Source organism: Cetorhinus maximus, chromosome 11 (assembly GCF_964194155.1).
Source record: "Cetorhinus maximus chromosome 11, sCetMax3.hap1.1, whole genome shotgun sequence".
NCBI lineage: Eukaryota > Metazoa > Chordata > Chondrichthyes > Lamniformes > Cetorhinidae > Cetorhinus > Cetorhinus maximus.
The window spans coordinates 48985148-49004019 of NC_135889.1; the positions used below are offsets into that span (position 1 = coordinate 48985148).

Here is an 18872-nt window from a genome sequence, read left to right on the forward strand (position 1 = left end):
CTTTCTGAATCAAAGTAGGTGCTAAGCACCAATCATCCTGCACGATGGCCTCAGGAGATGTGTTTGTGATATTCTATAAGCTTAGCATCTGGGAATCATTTTAACCCCATAATTGCTGTAGGGTTTGAAAGCCCCATTTCATTTCTAATATCCCAACCCACCCCTAGTCATCCCTCTGCCCGCCATCCCCCCTCCCCCTCCGTTCCCTTCATCCTCATGTCTCTGCCTATTCTGTGCCCCCAACACCTCCCCCCATCCCACCACCATGCTGGTCTCTACTGGTACAGTGCAGCCCTGCCTGTGCCCTGCAGCAACCTGTGAGCAGCCTTTCCTGTGCCTCACAGCACCCAGTGCAAGCAGCACCGCCTGTGCCCTGCAGCACCAAGTGCGAACAGTGCTAACTGTGCCCCGCAGCACTCACTGAACAGTCCTGCCTGTTAACCTCATGCCTCACCTGAGACAGCAGCTTTGGTAGTGATGATGAATCAGAGCAGCATTGTTGTGCATCTCGAAGTCATGAGTGAAGTGAAGATTGGCAGATGCACGCCATTTATATCTGGTTGTGAATCAGATTGATCTAATTTCCTGCTGGCATGGCAGGTAATTTGGAGGGAACACATGATTCTGGTGAGTTGTGTATTTAATGAGCACTCATGATCTGTTAATGCATGCAAATGTGGTTCCCGACGGATCAGTGGGAGTCAACCTGCCATTCGGCTGCCATGAAAGTGCTGACGGGAAAATTCTGAATTGCTTACCTGCTGGCAGAAATCAGACTTTTGGTCGCACTCTAAATTTTCTGCTCCCGCCTGTCATGACTCCTGCTGCTGGCGGGACCCAATAATTCCACCTTTTATAACTGCTGAAGTGATGCTGGTGACTGAAGGCATAAGGAACCTTGGTAGTAACAGGATTCGATGTACAGATTTGTTTCACTTGGACCAACTCAGTGGTTCCATCTGTGCGCCAAAATCAGACCATGTTTTCCAACACGAGGATGCTCAACCTTTGGCAGTTCAAGTGTTATTAATCCACAGATTGACAAAAAAAATCCCATCATCAAGCTGTGCTAAAGAAGTATATTTTCATAATTGCGAATCAACAACCTTTTAGTTTGAAATAATGACACAGGCTCTTGAAATTTATATCCCATTTATTCCCTTTAAAAAGCCATGAAATACAATCACCAAATACATATATAAGCAAGTAAAGAACAAATGTGTATCTTAAAAGATAAAATAGGGCAAAACACTCATTTCCCTTTTATCTTTATTTTAAACCTACAGGGACACAGACTAATTCTAAAAAAAATGCACAAATGTTTTCAAATTTCCTTTTATTAAATGTAGCATCATTAGTAATCAGCTGTATCTATGTTTCACATATGTAAACATTTTTTTTAGAACTGCAATATAATTTGGTTGCTGATTCCGAATAGGCCAGTTTGTACAAATAGGATATAAAAGAGGGTGCACTAAATATTGTGATGATCTGCGCTCTTATTTGGGGGATTACATTTGTTGGAATTACATTTAGGTTTTCAATGCAGTAACACCAAAGTCTGAAAGGCTATACAGTGCAACCAAGGGGAAAAAATGTGTCTCTGGCAAGGAGAGTCCACAGTAAGTAGCGTCAAAATAGTTCACTGTAGTGCATCATACACCCGCTTACTAATTTCAATGTTGACCAAAGTAAAATGCGAAAAACCTACAGAACACATTACCCCCTATTTGCCCAATATGGGCAATCAAATCACATTCTAAAACTTTTTAATATACATTCTCATTGTAAAACCATTTTGCTTTCATCCAAATATGTTGACAACAGTCATGTAATGCTACAAAAAGGTGTTAACTCAACAATTAATACATTTATGAGGACTTTTGTTCTTAAATGACTTTTAATGATTTGTTTTTCAGTGAGGATCTATTAACTTGTTTTAATATTGCACTTCAAAGTTAAAATTTAAAACACAAGTTGCTTTAACAGCAACAATGGCAATGAATTTCACCATTTTGAACCTGCAATATTATGCAGATTTTGAAGTGCTAATCAGTGCAATGAAATACATGAACCACATCAGTAGGAACCAGCAAAGCTAAATTTATATTGCCCTTGCTCAATACTTGTACCTACCACCACGTCAATACAAATAAAGATGCTAGTGCAGACTGCATTCTTGGTAGTTCATTTCACACCATGTTAGTAAGTTGTTCACTTCAAGTCCAGGGTTTAGAGTAATTGGAGTTCCAGGAAGTTTGTTTAAACCCAAGTGACATTTACGTTTCTGCAGCCCCATCTCCATTCATTTCCTGTGGCTGGAGTTGTTGCCGTTCAATGGAATCTTTGCGTGGTGGTCGGACACGTTTGAAAAAACCAATCTGTAAAATAAAAGTCAAATTGTAGTTCATCTGATGTAAACAATACACACCACTAGGTGTACATCTTGTGAATTCATCTTGTATGTAGAGCACATTCCCATTCCCATCTATCACCTTTGATTCTTTTGTCTAACAAGAATTTATCTACCTCCGCCTTAAAAATACTCAAGTGATCCCGCCTCCATCGCCTTCTAAGGCACAGAGTTCCAAAGTTGCACAACCCTCATCTCTGTGCTATAAGACCCTATTTTTAAAACAATCTCCCCTAGTTCTGGACTCACCCACAAGATGAAATATCCTTTCCACATCCACCTTGTCAAGATCATTCAGGATCTTGTATACTTCAATCAGGTCATACATCACTCTTCTAAACTCTAGTGGAAACAAGCCCAGCCTGTTCAACCTATCCTTATATCCTTATAAGACAACCCACTCATTCCAGGTATCAATCTAGTAAACCTCTTCTGAACTGCCTCCAATGCACTTACATCTTTCCTTAAATAAGGAGACCAAGACTGTTCACAGTTACGAGATGCGGTCTCACCAATGCCCTGTATAACTGAAGCATAACATCTTTACTTTTATACAAAAACAGAATTACCTGGAAAAACTCAGCAGGTCTGGCAGCATCGGCGGAGAAGAAAAGAGTTGACGTTTCGAGTCCTCATGACCCTTCAGCAGAACAGTTCTGTTGAAGGGTCATGAGGGCTCGAAACGTCAACTCTTTTCTTTGCCGATGCTGCCAGACCTGCTGAGTTTTTCCAGGTAATTCTGTTTTTATTTTGGATTTCTAGCATCCGCAGTAGTTTTTTGTTTTTATCTTTACTTTTATGTTCAATTCCTCTCATAACAAAGGATAGCATTCCATTAGACTTCTTGATTGCATGCTGTACCTGCATACTAACTTTTTGTGACTCATGCACAAGTACACCTAGATCCCTCAACACCTCTGCATTCTGCAGTCATTTTCCGTTTATGTAATACTCTGCTTCTTTATTCTTCCTGCCAAAGTGAACAACTTCATATTTTCCCATATTATACTCAATCTGCCAGATTTTCGCTCACTCAACCTATTTATGTCCATCTGCCAACTCCTTATGTCCTCTTCACAGCATACTTTTCTACCTATCTTTGTGTCGTCTGCAAATTTAGCTACCATTCCTTCGCTCCCCTCATCTAAGTCATTGCTGGGGCCTCAACTTTTTACAATTTACATCACAGACCCCTGCAGGACTCCACTCGTCACATCCTGCCAATCAGACAAAGACCTATTTATTCATACACAGATTTTTTTGCCAGTCAGCTAATCTTCTATCCAGGCTAATGTGTTATCCCTTACACTATGAGCTTTCATTTTCCGCAATAACCTTTGATGTGGCCCTTGTCCAATGCTTTCTGGAAATCCAAGTACAATACATCTACAGGCTCCCCTCCATCCACCGCACATGTTACTCCTTCAAAGAACTCTAATAAATTGGTTAAACATGATTTCCCTTTCATAAAACCACGCCGACTCTTCCCGATTACCTTGAGTTTTCTAAGTGCCCAGCTATAACCTCTTCAATGATCGACTCAAACACCTTCTCGACGACAGACATCAAGCTAACTGGCCTATAGTTTCCTGTTTTCCTGCCTCCCTCCTTGAATAGAGGGGTTATATTTGTTACTTTCCAGTCTGATGGAACCTTTCCAGAATCTAGGAAATTTTGGAAAATTAATACCAATGCATCTACTACCTCATTAGCCACCTCACTTAAGACTCTAGGATGAAGTCCATCTGGACACAGAGACTTGTCAGCCCGCAACTCCATCAGTTTACTCAGTATTGCTTCCCTAGTGATTGTAATTTTACCAAGTTCCTCTCTCCTCCCACCTCCTCATTTATAGCTATTACTGAAATTTTTTTTTGTATCCTATATAGTGAAGACAGAAGAAAAGTATTTGTTTATTTCATCCACCATTTCATTATTTTTTACCATTAATGCCCCATTCTCACTCTCTAGATGACCAACACTCACTTTACCTACTTTTTTCCTGTTTAAATACCTGTAGAAACCCTTGCTATCCATTTCTACATTACTTGCCAGCTTCCTCTCATACTCTAATTTCTTTCTCCTGATTAACCTTTTAGTCATTCTCTGCCATTCTTTATATTCTGACCAATCATCTGACCTGCCACTCATCTTTTCGCACTTATATGCTTTTTCTTTAAGTTTGAAGCTTTCCTTAACTTCTTTAGTTAACCATGGATGGTCAGTTCTCCCTCGATAATTTTTCTTTGTAGTAGGAATACTCTTATTCTGCATATTCTGAAATATCCCCTTAAATGCCTGCCACTGCTTCTCTATTGATCTATCCCTTAGCCTAGTAAACCAGTTCACTTCAGCTAGCTCAGCTTTTATGCCCACATAGTTGCCCTTATTTAAAGTTTAAAATACTACTCTTAGACCCACTCTTCTCCCTTTCAAACTGGATGTAATATGCAATCATATTCTGGTCACTGCTATGTAGGGATGCCTTTACTCTGAGATCATTAATTAATCCTGTCACATTACACAATACCAAATCTAATATAACCTGTTCTCTGGTTCCAGAACGTGATGCTCTAAGAAACTCTCTCAAAAGCGTTCTATGAACTCTTCATCCACACTACTACTGCCAATCTGATTTTTCCAGTTTAAATGTAGATTAAAGTCACACATGATTATTATCATCCCTTTATCACAAGTACCCAATATTTCTTCTTATATACTTTGTCCTACATTGTGGTTACTGTTGGGCGGTCTGTAGATCACTCCCACTAGTGACTTCTTTCCCCGACTATCCTTCATCTCCTTCCTGTAGTAATACACCTAACGCGGCATGGCACTATTGCTCCTGTCCAGTGCATCTGTGTGAGCAGTATAATCAGCTTGACCAGCATTGGGTCTGTATAAAATGGTCCTGCCACTAAAGCTCAATTCAAATGATTCCAGAACACCAATTCATGGGATGCCCTGTGGCAGCTGATTTAACCTACTCAGATTTATGCAGGGGAGCTCCTAGCCTATATTGGGCCTGACACAGGAAGGCGATTGGTGGGACGTGGGGAATTGAGCAAAAATTACATTGCGGGAAGACTAAAAAGTATGCAACAGGAGATGTCAGTTAATCTCAGCATTGTGTGTACAAACAGTAAGATCTAAAAACAGATGCAGAAGAAAATGGCACAACTTAACAAAGTTGTCACAGTAAATTTAGCCTATTATATAATTTACCAGATCCAAATATGAATGCTAGAAAGAGTCCTTAGCAACTAGTTTCTTAACTACTGGTAAGTGGGCAGAACACTAGCTGACAGCGCAGATGATCCTTGTACTAGACTGGATAGTGCCAGGGGCAAATAAATGCTGAATGCACTGATAGTCTTGCTTGCCAATGGCTTTGCTGCCCATATGGTTCACTGCAGGTGTCCTTGCAGATGGGAGCCAAGTTATCTATGACGCACAAGCCAATTTCACTTGTGGAAATTAGTCAGAATATATGAAGATCAAAATTCACTTCAATGCCGTTTTGGGCATGAAATAGGAGGCATGCTAGGACATAGCACCAGAAACTCAGTCAAAACACTAAAGGTGCTATTGTAAGCTTAAGTTATTATTGTTTTGTATCTGTTATATTAAATGACTGCTCCAACTAGTCATCCTTGAGCTAATTGAGTACTTAAGAATTCAGTTTTGGCAGGAGACATGAACTTTGCAGATGAACTGAAGTTTGTATAATCCACATACAACACTGATCTACAAGGTCTACCAAGAGACAAACCTGAACACAAATAATTTGGAAAAATACTAATTCACAACAATCGGCACCAAGAAAAAATACTAATACTTAAGCCCCAGCTTCCAAGAAGGAATACTATTCCAGAGATTACATGCATGTATTTATGTGAATATTGAATGTTTAATCTTTCAAATTTATACTTGATATTCTGGCCTGAATTTTCAGAGTCAGGAAAATTAACCAGACGTGGGAGAAAGTGCATCAGGCCCGCCATCTCGGAAGCAGTGCAGAGGCTGCCAACAGGGGCTGCCGGTTGTGGAGCCAGGCTGTCTGAAAGGCTAACCTTGGTGCTCCAGCACTTTGTCCCAGCTGTTAAAAAGAACACAAAAACACAGCTATTGCCCTCACGCCCCTCAGCCCCATAGACTCCCCTTGCACCTTCCATTGCAACTCATAGCACCTCATACCTCCCACCTATCCCCTATAGTCTCTCATACCCCCCATGCCACCTCATGCCCTCACCCACTTCTCCATGGTCCATCATATCCTCCTTGCCAAGCTCGGTCCCTCCACACATACCCCATGGCCCTGCATACCGTCCATGCCACATTATGCCCCTCTACCCACTACATAGCCTTCTATAGCCCCTATATCAACTTAGTGCCAACCCATGCCTCCCACCCACTACCAGAGTAACTGACAGCTAGTTCAGGAGTCAGCAGATGCGCAGAAGAATGCAGAAATCCTGAAGTTTCTGTCAGTAAATCTATACTCCTCCAGAGGATGCACTGTCGAGGTCACCCCAGACTGCAATCTCTAAGCAATCCCTAAACATGACTTCACCATTTGTGCCATGCTATGCTCCTCTACCAACTTTCTATGGCTCTCTATATCCCTATGCCAACCCATGCTTCCCACCTGCTATGTTTTGTCCTTACACCCTCCATGCCAACTCAGCCAGTATCCATTATAGCAGACCTCAAGACCCATGCTGAAATGAAATTAAGAAAGATAAAATAAAGATGACTTCATTAAGTTAATAAAACACCCTCACTGATTAAAAAAAATCCGATGATTACATTCAAATTCTTTGAAGAACTTAATCCTTATAAAAACAAGCAGTTGTATTCATAGCCCACGTTTAAAAACATTTGGAGCTGTCAATCAAACTGTGAACTTACAGGCACACAACTGTGATAATGAAAGTTTGTGAAATCAGTCATGCAGCATAAATCCTATTTCTATATATATAATCCTAACTCTCTGGATTATGTCAGCGTGAAATAACAAGCACTGATTTTATTTTTTGAAACTGCAGATTTCTTTTCAAAAATGTAAAGGCTAGGGACCCACTCGCCGACGCATAAAATGATACAGGATGACGTTGGGTGGAACCCCTGACGTCATCCTGCCCCATTTAAATTTTCAGGAAGGCGGGGGCACAGCAAAATCACCTGCGGGCCTGCCGACCTGTCAATGGCCAATTGAGGCCATTGACAGGATCATTTAAATAATTAAAGGACCTGCCCGTCCAACCTTAAGGTTGGACGGGCAGGCCAGGAGCCCCGGCAGCAAATAGAAAAAACATGAAACCTCATCCACTGGCAGGATGAGGTTTCATGCAGGGTTTTAAAAAGTTTAATAAAGTTATATTGTAAATTATGAACATGTCCCATCTCATGTGACATTGTCGCATGCGCGAAAGAGCGCACTCTCACTTTTGGGGAATCACCCCCCCACCCGCATAGGAAGCGCATAGCGCTTCCTGCTGGATGTCACGCTGGGCGGGCCTTAATTGTATTTCTAGACGCTGAATTAATGGGTGTAATTTTACGGTTCCGCCGAAGTCACTGAAGTTTAGAGTGACTCACTGCATTTTATGGCCCCGTCCCCGCTGCGATGGGGCCGTAAAATTCTGACCACGGATCCTTTAAGACCAGAGAAAACACAAATGAACTTTTGTATGGCATTTCCTCATTACATTATATCTCACATGACTGAAAGACAATATAATTGAGGATCTACTATCCAATCATATTTCTGCAATTTGTAACAGAGATTGATTAAAACTCTAAGATGCTTGACAAAGTGTGGTACTTACTTTATACATGATAAATACCAAAAGAGCTAGAAGCAGTAGACCAGCAAGGAGTGCCAATATAATAACCCAAACTGGCACCGGGTGAGGAGTTATCGCCTTGTCCCAAGTCACTAAGGTGGTAACCTATATATTTTAAAAAAATTGATGCTGGTTAAAAATTGATTTTGAAAATAAGTTTTATTTTTAGAAATATTAATGGATCTAAAATAGGTGCTTACCACAATGGATCCATTGGGAAGTTCAGCAGAGAAGTTTTTATATGGCATTTCTATGACACTGTATGATGCTGAAGCCATCAAGGAGTAGGATTGATTCTCTTTCTAGTTACATTGAAGAGAAATGAAAAGGACATATAAAGACATGAAAGAGATCATAAACTGTTTAAATGAAAGAAATCTAACTTTCTGCTTATTTAAAAATGGACTCTGCTAGACCAAAAAAACATGGCTGCTACAGGTCACATGATTTGCAAGTCGGCTACAGTTCTGGAAACTTCCAACAGGAATTACAGAGCAAAGCTTAACCTTCATCCTTGTGGAATCTCACACCTATCATTGTGTGCACCCATTACAATCGTTCAAATGAGGGTGCAACAGATGGTCTGTTGCCCCAGCCTGGACTTATAACAAAGAGAGAGCCATTGAAACTCGTTACACCTGCAGAAGCTCTAATAGCCACCATCTATCTTCTAAGGTGAACAATGGATTTGGACCAGAGACATAGGGCAGAATTTTGCCCTAGATGGGCGGGCAGGCCCCACCGGCTTGGGGCATGTGCGCGAAAGAGCACACATCTCTCTGAGGCAAAGCGCTGCCTCAGGGAGATCGCTGAAAGGCTGGCAAATATAAAAAATAGAACAATAAAAAATTCATTAACATGTCCCCCTCATGTGAAAATGTCACACGACATGGGACATGTTAATGAAATGTTTATCATGTTAATCAAACTTTTTTAAAACCACTATCAAGCCTCATCCCGCCACTGGATGAGGTTTGTAAAAAAATCAACTACCCACCTGACCGTTGGGCCTGTGTGCCGGGCCAAAGTTCGCACGGGCCCCTCAAAATCATCGACGATTGGCAAGTTAAGGGCCTTAACAAGGCCTTTAATTGATGGCGGGCGCACGTCCCACTGCATAGCGCACCCGCCGACTGAAATATCGCGATGCGGCGCGCTGACATTGGGACGCTCGCGTGACATTTTAAGCGCTGGCGTGCAGGCTCCGCCACCTGCACGCCAGCCAGAAGATTCTGCCCATAGAAATTGATTGTTAACCTGAAATTGACTCATCAATGGGCAACGACCACATGCCCTAAGCTGTTTTGAACTTTGGAAAGCTTTAGTGTTACATTCCTGGACTCCCAGGGCAGTCAGCTGTTAATTTCCAGCCTGTCAACACCAAAGCAGAACTCCAGGCTGACAACAAAGCCTGCCTCAAGTCTAAACCTCCTTGAAGTCTGGTTCTCTGGAAGATTCCTGCCATTGCCTATAGAGCAGACCAAATTTCTGCATATCAACGTTATCTTGCTGCATCATCACTAACTCTGAAGGAATTCAGCAATTCCTGCTTTCAGCTAGCTGAACCTGCCTGAACTGTAACTCCTGTGTAAAGGAATCCTCAGTGAGCTCTGACATTCTGGACTCTTAACATTCATGTGAATTAATATTCCTGTCTTTGTGTTTTTTTGTCCTAAGTTATTCCTAGTTGTAAAATTTTTTCTTTCCTATCTCCTCCTTGTGCGTGTGTGTCTGTAGTTGCGATGACCTAACCCCAGGTTTGAATGTATGAATAAACAATACTTCTAATTTAACCCTAGAGAGAGTTTGCTGTGTGTCACTTTAAAATTGACTTCACAAACTGAAGGTTTGGGGAAACACGCCACAGCCAATTAAAAAAATTAAAACACCTCTGCTTACAGACAGACGGCGGGAAAAATAAAGAGGTTCAGTTTGACCCTCTCCCCCATCTGTAACAATATACATATCCTGAAAGTTTCCATAAGATCCAATAACTGACATATCATCTTTTTTCAGTCACCAGTTATTTCATGACAAGAGAAATAAAAATGTACAAACCAATTATCGAAGAGATCAAATAGAATAAGATTGATGCAGACTATATGTAAAAGGTCTATTTGAAAAACTTTCTGCACTCACCTTCATGAATGTTTCACCCCACAGTCGTGATCTGATGTGCAGAACTACACTCTTGCCTCTTTCCAGCTTGCCAATCTGACAGTTTATTTTCAGACATTCTGCTTTGTCACATCCCTACAGAAATCCACAGGAGACATCATTAGATTTACATCACTGACTTTATGTTCCCTTAGATTTGTTCTACAAAATATAAACATTTGGGACACTCCAAATGTATTTATTTTCACAATTATATTGTTTAAATTTATGGAATTGATGACTAGTTTTAGCTTTATTCAATATATCTTTCATTAAAAGGGAAATACCACAATATAGTTCTAAAAAAATGCTAACTCAGTACAGATTTCACTTGCACACACACACGCGCAAGCACATGTGTGCACACACACACGCACCTAGTGCCTATCATCTCTTTATAGGATTAAAAAAATGAAACAAACTGATATTTAATGGAAAAATATAAGGATATTCAATGGTAGTTTTCGCTCGATTCTTTCTTGTATAAATACAAGTTGTTATAGAACCATATTTTGTATTGAAAATGACTTTACTTATTGAGTGGGCTGAAACCACCGGATAAATAAAGGACCAAGGCTGTCAAGAAGTAGCCCACCAGAGACAATCAACTTAGAGCAGTGTGAATGAATCATCTCCTAAACCATTCACAAAACATCCTGACATAACCTGTTTTATTAGCTGGGTGTGGACCAAGCCATTAGACTCAATCACTTTGGGCAATGGACCCCGGATGATAAGGGAACTCCAGTGGCCATAATTTTATCATTTTTTAAACAATGAACCTGGAAGCAGCTTGCTATGACCATATTGGGTAACTGGCCAGTTTGAGCGAGGTCATGTGATGAGCAAGCTAACTCTTTTTGTTTTGAGAAACTGTTTCTCTCTCCGTTTCTCCAGCCATCCTACAAGGTTATTCCCTGCCTGATTTTTGACCAGGCAGTGTCTGATATCAACCCAGAAGCCACTAACCCTAGAAGCACAAACAGAAAATGTCCGCCAACATCTTTAGATCGTTTTGATGCAGAATCCAGAAAGACCATCGAGCCCAGTCTGAAACCATCTAAGCTATCACTTATATGTGTGTGTGTGTGTGTGTGTGTGTACGTGCGTGCATGCTCTTGAATGTGCATGTGAACGAGAGTTGGAGCATTTTTATTATTTCATTTAGATTGGGTTAACCAAAAAGTGATGTCTTTCATGTCAGTTAGCAGTTCATTGATACTCAGAGATGTTCCTTAGAACAGCAGGAAACCTTGGAGTTTCACAAATAAACATTTCAACTGAAAGCTCCACATAGTATATACAGGAAACATGATGTGTACTAAACCTTGAAGGAAAGAAACCAACATTAAGTTCTGGAATTCAAGCAGCTGCTCAGATAGCTCAGTGACAAAATGTATCAGATAACATACAGTGCTAATTTCAACCAGTTAGTTGTGGGACACTATTCCCATAATAGGAGAGAAGAGAAAGAGTTGTCAGTTTCCATTTATGATCACTATTCCATGATACTTTATGAAAGCACGTGTGAAAATGTAATAAGGGCAGGCTTGGACTTTGATGTGATGTCTCCATGATAGCCTGTTGGTTCAATCATAAAGCATATTTTAGTTGCTAATATATGTGAAATCATGACCCAGCATAAATCAGTATCATTGGCAGAGAAAAATCTGGAAATTGAACAACTCATGTTCAATGTTTGATATTGCCTGAATTCCAAAGGGCTCAAAGATTAGGTTTTATTTAAAAAAATCCAGAATGTTTCTTCCAATGCCCTACTCACAAATCCACCGTATTCACTTTCACTACCTAGCATTTCCACTGAAAAGGTTTTGTGAAGGATGTTCTTAAACATAAGTAGCAACAAACATCAGGATAATTTAATTGCTACACTGGATACATACCAGCGCCTCAATTCCTTCTGACTCAGTTATCTCTCTGCGTTTTATGTGATGCAGATTTTTTGGACTTTTAGTTGAAGATGTCTGGTTTGCTGTTGAACCCGCAGTCTGCAGCAAGATAATAAAATTAGTAAAACATAGTCACTGGAACATTTCTTATGGTATCATCTATATAATAAATATCTTCTAAATATGCTCTAATGCAGTTACGACACAATATTCTATTCAGAAAAAAAGAGGTAAATTTAGTGCAGTCAATCACCATCCCATCAGCCTCCTCCCCATTATCAGTAAAATGATATATGGAGTCATCAATTGAGCCACCAAGTGACATCTAATCACCAAAATCTTGCTCACAAATGCTCAATTTGCCTTCAACCAGGATCACTCCGCTCCAGACCTGACCAAAGCCTTGATCCAATGGATGCAAGAGTTGAATGCAAGAGTAAAAGGAGTAGCTGCTCAAGATATCACGGCAGCATTTAACTAAGTATAGCATCAAGGAATACTCGCAAAATTTAAATCGATAAGGGTCAAAAGAAAGTCCCTCCAGTGTCTGGAGTCAAAGGCAACATGAAGGAAAATGGCTGTGATTATCAGAAGCCGCTGATGATAGCCACAGGACATCACCATGGGGGTTCCTCAGAGAAGTGTACTTAGCCTAAACATCTTCAGCAATTTCATGATTGACCTTGAGAGTAGGAGTGGGATATTTGCTGATGATGTTCCAGTATTCAATTCCATTTACAACTCTCCTATAATGAAGCAACTCATGTCAGCCTACAGGAGGAGCAAGATAACATTCAGGCTTGGATCAATAAGTAAGAGCCAACAATCATATTACCTAAGTGGAGGAAATGACCACATCAAACAAAATGAAGTTCCACCAACTTAATTTAGACTTCCATGAAACTACCATTGTTAAGTGCCCATTATCAACACCTTGAGGGTCACCATAAGTTTAACTGGACTAGCCATACCAACACTGGTGACTAGAATGGTAGAGCTCGACTGCTGTGTTGAACGTTTCACCCCCTAACCCCTTAAAGTCTCTCTACAAGGCTTGTGTAAACAATGCAATGGGACACTCATTACTCATGCAGATGGTTACATTTTCGAAATCACTTAAGTAGCTTGACATCATCCAGAGCCGAGCAGTTTGCTTAATCATTGCCTCTGCAGCTAGGTTTAATGTCAACCCCTTCCAACACTAGTATACCATGGTTGTTGCATGAAATGCAGCAACTCCCAACGTTACTTATGATGGAAACTTTCACCTCTACAACCTCTACCATCAAGAAGGCAAGAACTACAATGTTGTAGGAACACTAATCACCTCCAAAGAACATTACACTCTGGCTTGGATATATATCGTTGTTCTTCCATTGCACTGGATCAAAACACTGGAGCTTCCTGGCTAATACTATTAGTGTTTCATTATATTTAATGCAGGGCATTAGTTTGTCCTTGACAGATCCTGAGAACACATACATTAGGAATTTTAGCGCATGTAAGGAATTGATCATTTGAAGTGCAATATTCACCTTTAAGCTCAGTGGGTTGATAATTGTATCGGATGTGCAGTTCATAGGACCTTCAGGCGTGTATTCCATTATGTACAACAGATAAGCCTCCTTATACCTGTAGGGCCACTGTAGGTCTAATATGGCTTTACTAAATGCACTTGGTCCATTATTCCGTATCTTTAAAAGAGAAATTTTAAAGTAACATTTTAAATTCTCATATTAGCAAGTTAGAAACCACGCAACTAGAACTGTAAAACATAACCATTTATAACCAACTCTGTTGGTATTCCATTGTCAATATATCAAGTACTGTAATTAATTTTTTTCTCCTTCATTTCTCCATACTACATTCTATCCCCACTGACTAATTGATAATACTTGCATTTTTGCAGACAGGTTTGTGTAATGCTCTGGTTACATCAGTTTACAATGGCATCATATAGTGGGTGTAGTATTGCATATGATAAAATAAATGTAATATATCAGAAAAGACACCTCAATGCTAATGGTAGCATAACAGGATACAAAAGCAGCTGAATCTGTAAGTCAAAACAGGTTAAATAATTATTTCTTCTATGCAAGAAATGATATTATAAAGGATAATTGATCTACAGAGACCCTTATACTGTATGTAAGGTTTCATAATGTGCTTTTAGCATTTACTGTAGACTTACACACTGTTATAAAAGATTTAATTATAGCATGCACTTCCTGTGCTTACACGAAGGTCATGTCATGCTTGGGTGTTACACAATTTTTATTACGCCTGTAAGGAATGTAGCAGGCAGACATTCTTACCATTATCCTTTCCGTTCAGTCTTCCTAATGCTAGGTGGTGCTGCTATTCCTCCAAACTCAGACACCAGGTTTGCCTTTCAACTGGTGCTGCAGTTAATTTCATTTCAAATTTATTTTTATTTTTTCTTTCCATTGGCAGAATGGTTCCTGGGGGTAAGTTTTATTACTGCTCTGATGAAGGATCATCGACCTGAAATATTACCTTTGTTTCTCTCCACAGATGCTGCATGACCTGCTGAATATTTTCAGTATTTTCTGCATTTATTTCAGATTTCCAGCATCAACAATATTTGACTTTTGTATTAAGCTTTGAGATTCTCTGTTTCCTACAATCCTGGCCTGCTATCCGCCTTGAGACTCACTTATTCTGACAGTTTCCCACCTTTCCTAGGCCTTAGTACCGGTAAACCAGCTTTATGGTCAGACATGTGGGGGATAGCATCATAGAATTATATAGTAGATAAGTGGGGCTACTTGGTTCATCATACTTAACTGGATTTCTGATAGAGATATGTTCTTAGTCCCAATCTCTGCTCTTTTCCTAAATCCTTATAAATCTATATTTATATCTACCTATATCAGCTGGGCCATCCAGCTCCTAACAATTATTTGTTTAAATACATTTCTCCTAGCCTCTCCCATTAAGACAGCAACCCACAACCATCTTCTCAGGCCAATCAGAGGTGGGAAATGCTGAATTTGCCAGCGGCTCCCATCTCCCAAGAACTAATTAGAAAAACTGCACTTAAAGAATACCGATTAATCCTGTGGAATGTTATCCTGTGCACTGCATCCAAACGGTCACAGGTTTTAACTCATAGGAAACCTGTTCAGTTTACTGTCTTTTGTGCTGTGAAAGTTAAGTTGGAAGAGAGCCCAAACTGCATCACTAACATTTAACTCCAAGAACGAAGACTTTTCAAATTTCTATCCTATTCTATACAACATATTCTATGCTGTAATTCTGAATATGACAAATCATAATGATGAATACAATATTAAATACAGAAACATAAACATATTTTACTTGTTGTACTATGTTACAAATTCCAAGAATCACAAAGTTATGATTTCAGTTTTAGGAAGGACAAGGCAGTTCAGGTAACAATGCAATGCCCAAGAACAGACAGAAGACTAGTATTCAAAAAGGTCAATCAGTACAAACCTCATAGACATGTATGACCAGTGGACCCACTTCCTCTTCACTCTCAGGGTTTGCCTTCCAGTTTGCAATAGGTAAAAACAACTGATCAGGAGAAGAGACACTAGCAAAATAATTTTAAAAACAAAATCAGTCCAGGACCTGGCAACACAAAAAAAAACACACAAACTGGAAAAGAATATAGCACTGAGTGCCATGATCTGCAATCTTTGTGGGGGGAGAAATCCTTTTCCCCACTTCTGTGATACAGTATTATCAATACAACACTATCTTTGTTTGGAGCACCAGCGGCTAGATCTGAAAGGGAACTTTCATATTTTGCAACAAAATAACAAAATTGCAAATTAAAGAAGCGATTGTATTTAACTAGCTTTAGCTAGAGCCACATTTTGTATGCATACTTCGAAGAAATCCTTATGGTCAAACAAGAAAATAGGGACATTAGTTTTTAAATTCATGCAGATTTTTGTAAAAAAAATACTGGCGTTGAGATGGAATTGATTATTCATCAATTAGAAAACTGAAGAGTCAGTGAGGGGGAAAACAAAGCTCCTTTTGAAAGCTGGGGGACCAGTCAGCAAATTACAATATATACAGTTCCACAGAAATGACCATTCTTACTGAATACTGAGCCATTAGAGGTTTGGAGTGACCCTGTCCTGGGGAAATGTGTGAAGGAAATCACAATTTTCGGACATTTATTACTTGATATCACAAGATGCAATGTCTGTTAACTCCTCAGTTTAATTATTTCAAAGAAATGACTTTTACTTGGGAGAAGTCCGGTGACATAAATCACAGTTCTAGGTGCTAAGCTTTAGTTCTGGTGGTAGCACCCACAATTCATGGCCAAATTGGATTGTGCACCATCCATATCTGACATTTCATCTTAAATGTCCACTACAAAACAAATTTTGCTCTTTCATTTAAAGCCCTGTTGCTCATTAGGATCTAAACATCTATTCTAACAAGCATATCAGCCCTCTTATGAAATTATGTTTTTTTTCACTATACTGTTTCTAGTATTCTTGATATGTTGTTAGCATTTGTACATTAGTTTGTCTGCAAATAAATTTAATCATGTAACCGTGTACACACTGGGTCTCGCAACATTATTTTCTGTCTTTGGAAGTGACAGAAGATCATGATGGGCATCCAATGTATCTTCCAATGACAAAAACAAAAATAGCTGGAAAAACTCAGCAGGTCTGGCAACATCTGTGGAAAGGAAGACAGAGCTAACGTTTTGAGTCTGTATGACTCTTCATCGGAACTAAAGAAAAATAGAAATGAGGTGAAATATAAGCTATTAGAGGGGGGTGGGACAAATGGAGCTCGATAGAGGGCCAGTGATAGGTGGAGGCAAAGAAGAGATTGCCAAAGATGTCATAGACAAAAGGACAAAGGGGTGTTGACGGTGGTGATATTAGCTAAAGGATGTGCTAATGGTGACAAAGGGTGGAAAGCAGGACGAGCAAGTGACAGGTGGCCTTAGTGGGGTGGGGGAAGGGATCGAAATAGGCTAAAAGGTGGCGATAAAACAATGGATGGAAATAAATTTTAAAATTTATTAATTTTGCTTCCAATTTCCACCCCTCCATCATTTTCACATGGTCCATCTGACACTTCCCTTCCCTTCCTTGACCTCTCTGTCTCAATTTCTGGTGATAGACTGTCCACCAATATCCATTACAAGCCTACCGACTCCCACAGCTAACTCAACGACAGCTCCTCACACCCCGCTTCCTGTAAGGACTCCATCCCATTTCTCTCAGTTCCTTCGCCTCCGTCGCATCTGTTCTGATGATGCCACTTTCCAAAACAGTTCCTCTGACATGTCTTCCTTCTTCCTTAACCGAGGTTTTCCACCCACAGTGGTTGACAGGGTTCTCAACCATGTCCGGCCCATCTCCCGCGCATCCACCCTCACACTTTCCTCTCCCTCCCAGAACCATGATAGGGTCCCCCTTGTCCTCACTTATCACCCCACCAGCCTCCGCATTCAAAGAATCATCCTCCACCATTTCCGCCAACTCCAGCATGATGCCACCACCAAACGCATATTCCCTTCACCCCACATCGGCATTCTGTAGGGACCATTCCCTCCGGGACACCCTGGTCCACTCCTCCATCAGCTCCTACACCTCAACCCCCTCCCACAGCACCTTCCCATGTAACCGCAGAAGGTGCAACAACTGCCCCTTTACTTCCGCCCCCTCCTCACCGTCCAAGGGCCCAAACACTCCTTTCAATTGAAGCAGCACTTCACTTGCACTTCCCTCAATTTAGTCTGCTGCATTCGCTGCTCCCAATGCAGTCTCCTCTACATTGGGGAGACCAAACGCAGACTGGGTGACCACTTTGCAGAACACCTTCGGTCTGTCCGCAAGCATGACCCAGGCCTCCCTGGCGCTTGCCATTTCAACACACCACCTTGCTCTCATGCCCACGTCTGTCCTTGGCCTGCTGCAACATTCCAGTGAAGCTCAACACAAACTGGAGAAACAGCACCTCATCTTCCGATTAGGCACTTTACAGCCTTCCGGACTTAACATTGAGTTCAACAGCTTCAGATCATGAAATCTCTCCTCCATCCCCACCCCCTTTCCGATCCCCCTTTTTTCTAATAATTTATATATTTAAAAAAATATATTTTTCTTTTCCCACCTATTTCTATTATTATTTTAAAATTTATTTCCATCCATTGTTTTATCTCCACCTTTTAGCCTATTTCGATCCCTTCCCCCTACCCCATCCCCACTAGTGCCATCTGTCACTTGCTTGTCTTGCTTTCCACCCTTTATGTCACCATTAGCACATCCTTTAGCTAGTATCACCACCGTCAACACCCCTTTGTCCTTTTGTCTATAACATCTTTGGCAATCTCTTCTTTGCCTCCACCTATCACTGGCCCTCTATCGAGCTCCACCTGTCCCATCCCCCTCTAACAGCTTATATTTCACCTAATTTCTATTTTTCTTCAGTTCTGATGAAGAGTCTTGGACTCGAAATGTTAACTCTGTCTTCCTTTCCACAGATTTCCAGCATCCGCAGTATTTTGCTTGT

The 18872-nt window shown here is 40.5% G+C and overlaps 1 protein-coding gene across 1 annotated transcript in view; it reads right to left on the minus strand.

Annotated features, from left to right (window-relative positions):
* Positions 1-1135: 1135 nt before the first annotated feature.
* The window catches only part of itgav (integrin, alpha V), a 140435-nt gene continuing 122698 nt past the window's right edge, over positions 1136-18872 (minus strand). Inside the window, exons 24-30 of the mRNA XM_078551907.1 lie at positions 15810-15909; positions 13865-14023; positions 12324-12428; positions 10402-10515; positions 8463-8564; positions 8245-8367; positions 1136-2381 (exon numbers count right to left, since the gene is read on the minus strand). Of these exons, the coding sequence (XP_078408033.1) occupies positions 2280-2381; positions 8245-8367; positions 8463-8564; positions 10402-10515; positions 12324-12428; positions 13865-14023; positions 15810-15909 (805 nt within the window). The 3' untranslated portion in view covers positions 1136-2279. The remainder of the gene's footprint in view (positions 2382-8244; positions 8368-8462; positions 8565-10401; positions 10516-12323; positions 12429-13864; positions 14024-15809; positions 15910-18872) is intronic.